General features: G+C 42.5%; 1 protein-coding gene across 1 annotated transcript in view; it reads right to left on the reverse strand.

Annotated features, from left to right (window-relative positions):
* Positions 1–13,469, reverse strand: part of GPC4 (glypican 4) — a 107,034-nt gene that overhangs the window by 15,919 nt on the left and 77,646 nt on the right. The window contains exon 3 of the mRNA XM_035008785.1: positions 4,852–5,243. Within this exon, the coding sequence (XP_034864676.1) occupies positions 4,852–5,243 (392 nt within the window). The remainder of the gene's footprint in view (positions 1–4,851; positions 5,244–13,469) is intronic.

Below are 13,469 nucleotides of genomic sequence, written 5' to 3' on the forward strand. Positions count from 1 at the left end.
AAATATGTGGAACAAACCAGGGCCCGTTGAGGAATATTTGTTGATGCGCTGTCAATAAAACTGAAGCAACACTGTGTTAACCTCCTTGCAGAGGGCTTGATTTTTGTTCCGAGAGCACGCCGTCTCAAGTCCTTAACACTTTCCACGCTCCTGCTGTCCCACTTCGTCCCCCACTGTCAGCTACAGTCCCACCTTCCTCTTCACAATTCGAGTTGTTTAAGGTGGTGAGTGTAAACAAATATTCAGGGTTGAACAAGTGTCTACACCTAGCTTCTTAAAAGCTTTTTGGACAGACCTTTATTAGAATTTACATTTATAATGATGCAGGAAATGGCAAGATCATTTGTGCAGTCCTCTTGCAGGTGTCAGGGCATTGTGAACAGACAAAATTGAAGGGGGGCAATGGAAATTGTTCTCGAGGCAGGACAATCACTTAGACATCACAATGGTGAGGCACTGCTTTCTAATTATAGCCCCTGGAGTTTGGGGTGGGGGTGTAGACATAGTCCCATTATGTCAGTGTTAATTGAAACCATGAGAATGCAACTCTCTTTGGCATAGGAGCTATTCATTTTCATGGTGCATGTAACCACTCATGCATTTCTGAAAGACCACAACAGACTTCACCCTTCCAGGCAAAACTGCTGCTAGAGCAGGTCAGTAAGAAATGCATCATGAACCATGACATGTAACGAAGGACTAAGTCATACAGAGATGTGTAGTGCCAGGGTGCTCTTGGACCATTTGTTACCAATTAAAGGGACTTTTCTGCAGTTGAAATTGTAAAGCTCAGTGGAGTAAGGTGCAGTCACTGCAGGTTTGGCCCCAAAAATCTGAAGCAAGGCAAGTATACTTGGCCTAAGAAGTGACTTTCTCTTGAAGTAAGTTAAGCTTACTGGTGCTAATAGCCTTTAAAAGGCTTAGTGATAATCAAATCATTGCTCAGCATTTAACTACAACCCTTGTGTGGCAAAAGCAAGCTGGAAAAACAGGGCATCCACTTATGAAGAGAAAGTGGGAACGTGTTTGAGTTGAGTGTGCAGTAACTACCCCCAAGACCCCAGTGCTTCTCATATTTGACTTTCAGAGACCTCTTTGTAGATGAGGTGGGTGAGGTGACTCTCTTTAATGAGGAAATATACTCTCCACTCTGAATGGTCTTTTCAAGCCCAAGGTAATTCATTCTACTGGACACCAAAAGGAGTGTCTATTTCTTGAGTTGCTCTAGTCCCACCTGCAGACAACCCTTGGACAGCAACTGCAGACTTTGTTTCCAACGTGCTCAATTTGAAGGTTTTTTTTTTTAAAGATTTTATTTATTTATTTGACAGAGAGAGACACAGCGAGAGAGGGAACACAAGCAGGGGGAGTGGGAGAGGGAGAAGCAGGCTTCCCGCGGAGCAGGGGACCCGACACAGGGCTCGATCCCAGGACCCTAGGATCATGACCCGAGCCGAAGGCAGACGCCTAACGACTGAGCCACCCAGGCGCCCCTTGAAGTAAGGTTTTGATAGTCAGATCATTTACTGTCTTCCCCACACCACTGTATCTTAAATTAAAATTGGTTTATTTGGGAGTCATACTCCAGAAATTAACGTACTAAGTATTTTCTCAAATATCCAAGTATTCCTTAGATAATTCTAGGCAGAAACATTATATAGATGAGAGATTTTTCAATAATTTGTGTTTTAACTCCTTTAGAAATTGACCTGATACCTGAGTATCTTATCATTGTGTAATTTAGATAACATGACCTAACTTAGTTGAAGGATTTGATTTCAAATCAGTCCTTAAGTCTAGAAGAAGCTCAGTAGGGAAGCAAAACATTATTAAAAAGCTTCCAGTTACAAATTCAACTTTTAAGTAGACATAAAAGAGTATTTTTAACTAAACAATTGGCAAGCAATGTTTACTCAAAGTAAATCAAGCCTTATAGCTTGTATTCATTGTATTCTCATGTTACTACGCAAACATCTCTTACACAGATATGAGAAAATACAATGAACGTAGAATACAGATCAATTCTGAAGCAAATTTAGGGTTATATTTAGAAAGGAACTTTCTCAAACAACCTAACAATACTAAGGTACACAGGAAATCTCTTGCTGGAAAAAAAATTCATACCAGAAGAAACACCAGAAATTGTGACTCTTTTGAGTCACATACTCTTTATTGTATAGTTAAGGGTGTTTGAATCGTTTATACAAAAGCCAATCTTATGGATTTCCCACCATGAATTCTGAGAACCATGTCAAGAAGAATGTGACACTGGGAAGCCACAACTCCTTCCTTCTCCCTACCCTGGGAGGTGGGCTGGAGTGGACAACCGCAAGCCTTTTTGCCCTTGATCTTCTAAATCTGCAATGAAGGGTCTCTAAAGCACTTCCTTGTTTCATCTACTGCCTTCAGCTGTGAGTTGGAGGCTCTGGAATCTCAGTTCTCTAAGGGAGTTTCCAACCTAGCAAAGTGAGGCTAACCAGACTTCTGCCGGCCTGGTCCCTCTTCCCAAGAACTGAAAGGGAGATGGCTAATGGAAAACAACCATTTTCAGATGCTTGCAAAGGTCTTTCTACTTCTTGCCTTTCTCTTCCACACGAGTGTGCACGCACACACACACACACTCATTCAAACCACAGAGCAGCGAGCGCCTTTCCGCCTATTCAGCTGAGGATGAATGCAAGGACTCGATGAAGGAGGGCAGATGTTTTAGGTGAGCTACCATGTCAATAACTGTGATGTGGAATAACTGTGCCTTGTTTCAGGACTCTGACATGAGCATCTGCAAAATTCATAATGGTTGCTGAGGTTGGCAGAAGTTCAGGAATCAGATTATTCCTTTAATTATAACCATCACCCTCCCTACTTGCTCCCACCTACTCTCATATGCCCCAACAAATTTTTGCAAATTACAAGGAGAATTATCAGGAGGAAAAGGAGTCAACAAAAACATGCTGGAAAGAACTGTTGTTCCCTGAAAGTTTATGTGCCTGAAGATGAGAGAGAACATGCAAACCTGCAATAATGACGATGACCAATCAACTAAGCCTCCTATCACCCAATCTTAGGATGAAATATCTTAGAAACACCTAATTTTTATGGTACACGATTCTTTAGAATCTTACCTTCACTGGGTTAACGTCTAAGTTTCCTCTCTAACTAGGGTAACCACGAAGCCTGGCCTGATCAGGACAAGCCTGGTTGCTTCTTCAAACTTAGCGGCACATGCTGTCTGGGTAAGACTGGTAAGAAGCACCTCTTGGTTTAGACAATAAGCATCCTGGTTTGGACAATAAATTATGTGGTCACCCGAACTCTAAATGAACTGATAGGCAATCAGACTGATAGCCCAGATGTTTGTATCGCTGTTCAGTTTTCGTTTTGACCATGCCCTCCAGTCCTCAAAACCACCAAATGGCCTCAGTAGGAGCTGCTGTCCTTCGTCTGCAATTTTTTTTAGCGAATGGACTACAATTTGGCTTTTCCTTTGAGGGCTGAAATGTAACAGCACCAAGATGAGTCTTCCAAAGGTAACTTGTCCCAGATTACTGTTTCTTTGCTGGTATTAAGTCATGGAAGGGTAGAGGCAGGAAGACCTTCCAGAAGTTTTCAAATTTCATTTTTTTCTGGGGGAGCAGGGAGTGAAGGAGCCATAGAACCTTTTCCCCCTTGAAATCTTGCTCAAAACTCTACTTTGAGGGGCACCTGGGTGGCTCAGTCAGTTTAAGTGTCCGATTTTTGATTTTGGCTCAGGTCACAATCTCAGGGTCGTGAGATCAAGCCCTGTGTCGGGCTCCGTGCTCTGCCGGGAGTCTGCTCCAGATTCTCTCTCCCTCTTCCTCCCCCTGCTTGCTCTCAAAATAGATAAATAAAATCTTAAAAAAAAAAACAAAAAAACCCTCTACTTTGAAAAGAGAGAAAAGCAAAGTTTCTCTGGTGCAGCCAGGAGGTAAAGTCATAGATGCAGAGTCTCGCTTACTAGAAGATTCCCCTCATCTCCCCTGCCTCTCCTCAAGGAGGCCCCTGAAATACCTCCTTAAGCTGGTTTCAAAGAACATTGTCCAATTCCTTTAGCTTATAAATGAGGGAAATGTGCCTCATTTCAATCTGCTCTTGCTTACATATTACAATTTCATTCTCTCTATTGGTAACCCTATAAACAAAGCTGTAAGTCAAGAGCACGTGGCCCCCACTGTCATAAAAAGCTCTGCCTTCTAAAGAGCTCTGAGTGTACCTTAAAACAAGGAACCACGTACTAATGCATGTTCAATACTGCTCTAGACTGTAACTAGCAGGCCCAAACCTAGTCACTCAAAGCAACCAAATATGGAGCCTGTCTGCTGCTTTCTCTGGAGGGGAAGTAGAATAGGAGCTGAAAAGATACTAAACCAGGTTCCAATAGAAGAGCTACCCAAGAAACCACTGCAAAGAACGATGTTATAGGATGATGTTCATCACAGCATGGTATCTAACTATAGGGCGTATCTGTATCAGAATAAAGTGTGTGAGGGAAAGGCCAAGAGAAAGAAGACAGCAGAAGAGAAGAAAATGGTTACTGAGTCCATGGAATTCTACTCATTTTTCTACCTCCCAAACTTTCTTTGTTTAAATGTATTTATTTGAAAGAGAGCACGCACACACAAGCAAGAGGGGGAGATCTAGAGAGAGAGAGAGAGAGCCCCAAGCAGACTCCCTACTGAGCATGGAGCCCGCCCTGGGGCTCCATCCCATGACCCTGAGATCACGACCTGAATCGAAATCAAGAGTCTGACGCCCAACCGACTGCGCCCCCCGCAAACTTTCTTTTAAAAGGAAACAACAAAAACAAACACACAGGATGCAAAGAGCACTTACCACAGAGACTTTGCTCACTACATCCCTTGCGACCGCTAAGCCTTGAGCAAAAGTACGGGCAGCTACAAATGCACGCGTAACCTGAAGCTTCAGTTTCCGAGGGACATCTCCGAAGGGCTTCAGCTGCTCGGTGTACTTGCTCACGCATTCCAGATACTCATCTGTGAAGTGGTACTGGGAGTTCACCAGGCGGAACATCCGCTCCAGAAGGCGAGCCCAGAAGTCACTTAGCATTTCTTCCAGGTTCACGCTTCCTGCCACGTAGTAGCGCTTCAGCTCTCCAAAGAGATCTTTAAATAGCTCAGAATTTTGCATGTATAAGCGGCCATAAGTCTTCACAAACATGTCATTCAGGGATTTCTCTGCATTTTCCAGTAGTTCTTTGAAGAATTCTAAAAACAAAACAAAAAAAGAAAAAAAAATGGAAGAAAGGGTTTTCAGTAATTAAGTAACAAAGCATTTTTCAGGTCAGTTTGAAAACTGGAAAAAATACGACAAAATGAATTTGGAAAACACACTCGTATATAAGGTGGATTCCTTTTCGTGTCAATGAAAGGAAATCTAGCTCACGAGTCACAGTCACTTACACGTGTCTACACTTAAGAAAGGGGAAAAATGATTATTTTAGACCAACAACTTCCCAGTAGTCAATATAAAACATGCTTGTATGCGCGCGCGCGCGTACACACACACACACACAGACACTTCTCTCATTCAGTCACAAGGTAAATAAAGAACTTGATAAAAATGGGTACATGAAATCTAAAAATGAGGTTTGCCAGAACTTTCTACTGCAAGAATCTAAACCAAAGCTAACAATGCCTCCTAACTGAAACCTGACACCAGGACAGGTATTTTTAAAACATGTTGTTTTACTTGGACACAATTTTTTTTTTCTCCTTACATCTACGTGACATGCAAGAACACTGCTTGGGACATGCTGGAGGCCAAGAAACATAACGAAATACCACAAAAGCTAGCACTGAGGTTTTCTGAAAATAAGTTCTCAGGTGTTCCCTGTGAAAAATTGGGGTATCCAAGTTGACCTTGGGTTCTTAAAGGATTCATATGGTAACATCATGAGATTCTTTGGGGGTGGGGGTGGAGGTGGGGAGAGAGGGAAAGAAGGGGGAAGGGGGGGAGGGGGGTAGAGAGACGTGCAATGCCTAGCAGACTCAACCACAGATTTGGTATATTTACCGGACAACAGGGAAAATAACAGAAAAATACGTAAGAATACCTGGTTATTCCACCTTTACTTTCTGGCCTGAGTGTTAAAAAGATTTTAATCTCTCAAGTACAAAGGGCAAATTAGTTTCTCCTGAAGCTTTTGTTAGGCAGTTCAAAGAAGAAAAGAGCTAATGGTGTATCTGTAACAATCATTCTTAATGAACCTATGGCTGGTATAAAAATAAACACTTCACGATATTAAGTTTACAAGCAGGAAATGTAATAAATACTAAAGCAAAATGTAAGGACCACATCAATTAAGAAAGTGCCTCCAAGTGAACATGGAGCAGAAGAAAAAATCTGGTGCCTCCTTTGAAGCCAGAAGAACATTAGCAATCTTCTCAAAATGCAATAGCGAGACAAAGCCATTATCTTCTCATGTTGGGCGGGCAAATCAGAGGCTGAAAACTACTTCCCAATAGTTTCTCAAAACCTGCACTGGAAACGCTGAAGCCTTTTGGAGGCGATGCGTGTGACTGCTCCCTTCCAAGAGATTCCATACCTATGCCCCCAGCTCGGCAACCACATGGTGGCTTGAGCCTCAAGGTCCACAGTCTTCTGGGTTCCAGCTTTTCAAACTATGTGTGTTTTGTTTGCGGGGTATTTTTGTGGGGAGAGGAGCTCTTTCTTTTTCCTTTGAGTTTTGCTTGTTTTGTATTTCCTGGGCCCTCTTCAAGGAGACAAAGGGAAATGGATTCCCTCTGAAGAGCTAAAAAGGTTGGTGGTGGGGGAACGGGGACGCAAGTCAACTCCTCATCTCCATTACAAGTGCACAGCCTGGCGTTTTTGCCCAAGTTCTCTCCCCGGAAGAAGACCAGAAAGTACGCAAGGAGCTAGGGGAACCGTATGAAAAGCATTACTCAAATCAGGTACCTGAGAGGCCTCTAATTCTCTCCAAAATCCCAAGTGATTCTCAAGTGTGGTCAAGTCAGGCCAACATCAACACCACATCACCAGGGCACTTGTCAGAAATGCAAGTTCTTGGACCCCACCCTAAACCCACCGGATCAAGAGACCCTGGGCATGGAGCCTAACCATCTGCGACTCTGCTTCCCCTAAGGTTTGAGAACTGCTGCTCTCGCCAAGGAAACGTGTCCCATTTCCCTCCTCAATAGCAATCAACACCAGCTCAGGGCTGTGCTAAATATGAAGCATACGGGTTAAGCGTTTTAATTAGAGGAAAATCTCTTTCCAGTGACTTGGGTTTTTTTCATTTTTTTCCTTGCATTCTTGGGTGTGATTTATGATGTTTTGGGGGGGGGGGTAAATTTTCTTTTGTGGAAGTCTCTCAACTGAGTGTCCAGATGCAGGTAGCACTTTTCTAGAATTCAAAGCTGGGGAGTGTTGGGGTACGAAGCAACCTGGAAATGCCATCTGGTCCACTTCCCATACCTTGCTCGAATCCCTAGCAGCCCTGCCAAGTGCTGCTGGGTCGTCTGGGACATAATAAAGAAGGTACGCTGAGTTGCGTTAGTATGTGTCCCACAGGTTGCACACGTAGCTCTCACATGCTGGGAAACCAAAGCCTGGTCATTGAGATCAATATGCAAAGCCTTGTGTCAATCCACTGCTATTACTAGTTCACGATCCAAAAGAGAAGATTCCAAAGGCAACCACAGGTCCTTCCCTAATACTGGATTTTTATTATATTGCTCATAAAATTGGCACACATCATTTAGTGTAAAAGTAGGATGTTAGAAACTATTTGACTTGTGCTTTGATGACTCATTTAATAAATAACTGAATACTTACTTGCATTTCTAGTGAATGGCACCTACAGTTGTATAGGTTTTAAGGGTGGGGGCAGAGAGGCATTTCAGAGGTGTTTTAATTTAAAAAAGCTATACAATGTCAGAGTTCACTGTTTAAGCTTCAAAGTGCTCGAGGTCAAAGAAATGCTAAGACACTGAACATTTTATGGGAAAAAAAATAAAAGTCTTAGAGTTCCTCATTCAGATCAAGAACCTATGGGTTGGTGTTACTCTGTATAACGTAGCTGCTTTGGAGTATAATTAAGAGGAGAACAGATTTCAAACCAGCATGCCCTCTGTCCAATACCATCACGGACCTTACTTTGTTTCCCATGACTCAAATTCTGTCTAGGAAGGGTGTGTGCGTGCGTGCTATGTGTGATGTTAATTTAAACTTTAAGAGATTAGCTTGGTGCTACACACATACTCAATTCTAATTCCTTTGATTGTTCAGAAAATTGATTTCCTTTCTGACACACTTTAAAAGACTCTTTAGTATGGCCATATAAGTTGAAAATACAAAGATTGTTTGAGTGGGCTATATACAGAAATTCTATAAAACTGATATAACAAGTTAAAATCTGATCACTGAATCCCTCCTAATGACTATGCAATTTGACAAGTATGTACTGAGTGGCTATTATGGGCTCAAAGCAAAGCAAAGCACACAGTTTTACCACGCATCTTTTTTTTTTTTTTAAAGATTTTATTTATTTATTTGACAGAGACACAGCGAGAGAGGGAACACAAGCAGGGGGAGTGGGAGAGGGAGAAGCAGGCTCCCCACGGAGCAGGGAGCCCGATGTGGGGCTCGATCCCAGGACCCTGGGATCATGACCTGAGCCGAAGGCAGATGCTTAACGACTGAGCCACCCAGGCGCCCCTTTACCACGCATCTTAACCTTCCTGCCCAGACTATAATCAACATTCCCGAGAAGACACATTTCCTTCATCCAACTCACCTTTACTATACTGCCAACCCTCCACACATGGCTTTACGTGCACCAGAGATTTTTAAAGCACCTATAAAATCCTTAATCCTTCATTGCATATAGCAAGTTTTAAAATATTCATCTCTTTCGCCTACGGAAGTCAAGAGAACAAAAGCCAAGGGACCTGAAGGATCCAAACTCCCTTCTCTTTAGACTTATTCAAACTATGCCTTTTGCCTCAGAGCCCTTGTAAGGATGGCAGATATAATTTAAATTCCAAAATCCATACCAGTTAGGTCCAATATCAACCAAAACATAATAATTTGCTGTAAGGAGAAGAAAGGAGAAGGGGGGGAGCTTTTACATCTGCTCCTTCTATCAAACTAGCAGCTTTCACACGTTCGTGTATAACTCTTTTGCATCCCCACTCCTCCCTTTCTTCCTAGGACACTTTCTTCTCAATGAGGAATAGAGCAAAATTAGACATTCGGGCCCCGGTCCCGGTCCCGGTCCCGGCCATCAGTAGCAACTTCACTAATCACTGTAATGTTCATCTTCACTTTTCCCCCCATTATTCAGAATTCAGGATCAGGGTCTGATCTTAACTGCTAAAGAGAAACTGTACAGGCCCAAGACAGCTAGCAATCATTCCTTCTTAATCATTATGCCTGAAGCCAATTATAAGACACTCGGTGGCTAAGAGAGGACCAGCCAGAGCAGTGTAACCCAATATTCCGCAACGATCAGAAGCTTAAGTTAATGGGGAAATTAGATCTCCCTTGTGACAACTGCTTATACTCATGGAAAATGCTGGGCAGGGAGTCTGTTTCAAGTGATGCTACAGGTGTCTGAAAGACAGAGTCAAAGAGGTGATCAGGGTTTATTTCTCCTTCAGCTTTCAGTTTGGAGGCTTAAGTGTTTACGTTCTAAGGATCAAGCAACTGCTACTCCCAGGGCTCGAGGATGAGCACGTAACACAGGGGTGGAAACAAGCACTGTAACATGCTACATATCTAAACTGGAGTGATACAGTGGGGAAAGCATGGGATCCCTCACTTATGAGCAGTGTGACCTTGAATGGAGAGAAGATCTAACCTCTCTGATTTTCTTTGGCCTCATCCATAACATGACGCTGTTACTGCTCACCTCATATGGATAATGCCCAGCACCAGAGATGCTCAATAAACGGACACTACTTGTAATCAGTGAAGGGTTCTTATGGTCACCTTTAGGGTTTCTTCCTACCTACAGTCACTTTAAAAATCTCTTAAGGCTGGTTTTTATCTTTCCCGGTAGAGTCGAATATTATCCAGCTCGGGGAACATGAATTAAGCCAAAGCTGATGGAGGTCAATTAAGAAGACCCAAGGCCTTATAAAACTGGGAGCAATTTAGTCAAAGGAAATGCTTAATGGCTCTGGCTTCCAATGCTGTGAAATGTCCCAGACATCTACAAGGGTGGGAGCTACCACTGAGTGAAAGACACGGAATGGAGAAACCTCAACCCATGGAAGAGGAGTATTACACACATCACGCATATATAAACACAGATCAGGGATTAAGCAAAGAATCGGGGAAAGGAAAATTAAGAATGAAGCAGCAGGTCAACCCCCAACCCTCCCCACACACTTCACCTGCCAGAAGTCCGCTCAGTACAAGGGCTGAGCTAGGGGGACTGAAAGTATCTGCCAGCTCTAAAATGGATTATGCGGAAGTCAGGAGTATCCGTTTAACATGGGAAAAACTAGAACGAGAGGTCGCCTTTTCCATATAAAAGTTTTCTACGCAAATATCCTGTCTTTTAAAAGAACGAAGAAGAACATCATGTTCTTCTATCCCCAGCCACTTGTCTCGCATCAAATAAACATTCAAAATTCCTGAAACAGGTCAAAAGGCCCCAGTTCTGCTATTAAACGCCATTAGTTACTCCATTATAAACAATCAACTGGCTATTGATGAATGAGCTAGAAAACATTCTAGAACTAACCCACGACCTTAAGAGATTAGAAGTCCTTTCTATTCAATCCACTTGGCTGCGTGTTATAAATTACCACCTTGTATTTATATTATTAGGAAGCCGCCTTTTACGTTGAAGGATTAATTTCCTCTTTACTGTAAAGACTGAACTTCGCAGCCCTGGCATGGTGTGCGAACAGTTAAGTTACCACCTCAACAAAACTCCTGAGAAAAGAAGCCTCCTTCTAAGTGCTACAAATCATACTTTTCTCACTGTTAAGAAAATTCAAAGAGTTCTATTCACCCTTTCACCAGAGATCAACACATTTAATCAAGAACGGCTAACACAAGCATCTGCGAATGGAAGAGAAAAAGGAAATTAAACGAAATGGAAACTTTGGTCTCTGACGATCTCCTCCCTCTGTCTTGCTTTTTCGGTAACGTCTGCTTAAGTTTTCAGCAGGCACTTTCCTCCATCTTGGCATAATCTTACTTCTCAAAAGTGCTTGATGTACTGAAAGGACACGTACTTGACAAATGTTCATCAACTGACAGCACATCAACAGACCTCCCCTAGGATGACGGGGCAACGGCCAACTGCAGCCCTTACTAGGGGCTGTGAACATACGAAACGGTGCTAGGAGCTTGCCAAAGTAGGCATGGCTCTTTTTCTGCAAGGTTAATTTTCTTAGTTAACCCATTATGAATGCTAAAGCTCCTTATGTTATCTCTCATGGCCCCTGCCTCATGCTCTACTGTAGCCAGAGACATGGGCTAAAGACTGTAAGCCTTCTACTAGACCCCATTCCATCCGTACTAAGGGTACACCCAGTACCAGCTAAGCCAATTCCCTTTAACACACATACTCCTTCTCATTCAAGTGCTCAGAGGAGGCTGAGGGGATGTTTAGGGAAGCCAGGAGGCTGGAAAAGCCACCCAAGAGTTCCATATACCAACCTCTAGGTGGATCTATTCTATGGCCTCACATACAAACCTTATAATATGGTCTAGGTGCTCATGACCTATTATTAAGAGAACAATCAGGACACATAGTAACAATAATCTGTTATGGTTCCAATTTGCATCTACCTGCACAAAAAAAAAGATAAGGCAAATACAATGTTGATATAAAAACAACGGATGTTAGGGACCTGGGGTAATTTTTTTCAATAGATGTTTCTCAATTTTGTTCACCCAAATTTTTCAGTGACATTTTATAACCAGAAAAATACTGTACCTTCACATATTCAAAGAGTACTTTATTTCCCTTATTCTACTCATTTAATTGCTGGAGGTTTCCATGCATTTTTCTGTCTACAAATGGTCTATAGTGACCACTGTGATACTTTAAGGGGAAAAACCCAAATATTTTCTTAAAATGCCACCGAAGCATTTTTCATGAAAAAAATACAATTTTTTCCTATCAAGTATCCCCTTCAAATTGTAGCAACTTAAAAAGTATGACAAGATATGAAGAAAATAGAAACAAGTTGCCAATAACCCCACTACTAAAAGACAGCAACAACGGTTTATCAAATTCTCTTCTTCCTAGGAAGATATGTATTGTTACAGGCTTGAGATCGTAACGTATCTGTACCCTATTCTCGGGTATGTGATTAAAGATCCTTCAGAAACTTCAACGGTTAACAACTGCATATATAGGACACCATGTGGACAGACCAGAGTCATCATAGGACATTTAGACCGATTTCCTATTTGTCATTATTGTAAGTAATGCTGTGATGAACACCCTTGTACAGACATCTTTCTTTCCTTGAGAGAAATACCTAAAAGTAGAATGACTAAATCAAAGGGTATGAATGTTTTCAAGACTTCTGGCACATTGACCTCTAGAAAAGGTGTGCCCACATAACACTCTCTCTGAGTCATATTTATTACAAGAGTTTCAATGGCTTGGCCAATTCTTTCAAGGGGAGGGGGGGATGGAGCTGGGCAGGGACAATAAACAAGAAAGGCCTGGCTGGCTTGAGAATTCCCCCAGTCAATCAGTTAGGAGGCAGTGCTAGATCAAATACGCCCTTTTCTTTGCCTGGACAGACAGACACACAGAAGGAGGGTGGGCAGAGAGGAACAACAGTGTTCTCCACTCCCAGGCTCAAAGTGCAATGAACCAACAAAGTAGATAAAAGCCGTTCAGCTGAAGCTCTTCCATTTTATTTACTTGCCTCCAAACAGATCAGCTGCTTCTTGCTGATGCCCTGACTTCTTAAGAAGTCAAAGCTAACAGCAGAGGCCCACAGCGCTGGTGCTCTGGGCTCGGGGCGCCCTGCAAGTTGCACAAGCATTTCCAATCCAACGAGATAGCCAATGCTAGAGCCACGATTGGTCACACTTCAGATAACAACTCAAAAGGCAGAAAACCTTTGTCAATACAGAAATGCATGTGTTTTGTCTGAGCTCTTGATTTGATTACAGTAAAGCTGCCAGTGGCTTTTTTTTCATCAAGGTTCACAGAGAGATTATGAAAGAGTTAGCAAAAATGCCCGGCATTTTAGTCCCCTTCACATGGAAGGAAAAGAAAATAGAATTGTAAAGAAAAGAGGAGTAGTGCCTTCCAACGAAATCAAAAGACCCTTAGCATTAGGATCTGGAAAGAGCGTGACATTCACAGGATGGCCAGAAGGCCTCACACCTCTCTCTCCAGTTCTGAGCTACGCATCCCGTGAAATGCTGTCCACTGCATTACAGCAGAGGTTTCAGAAAGCAACACATTTTTTTTTTTAAACGTC

The sequence above is a fragment of the Mirounga leonina genome, unplaced genomic scaffold (genome assembly GCF_011800145.1).
Source record: "Mirounga leonina isolate KUSES-001 unplaced genomic scaffold, KU_Mleo_1.0 Mir_101664, whole genome shotgun sequence".
NCBI classification, from domain to species: domain Eukaryota; kingdom Metazoa; phylum Chordata; class Mammalia; order Carnivora; family Phocidae; genus Mirounga; species Mirounga leonina.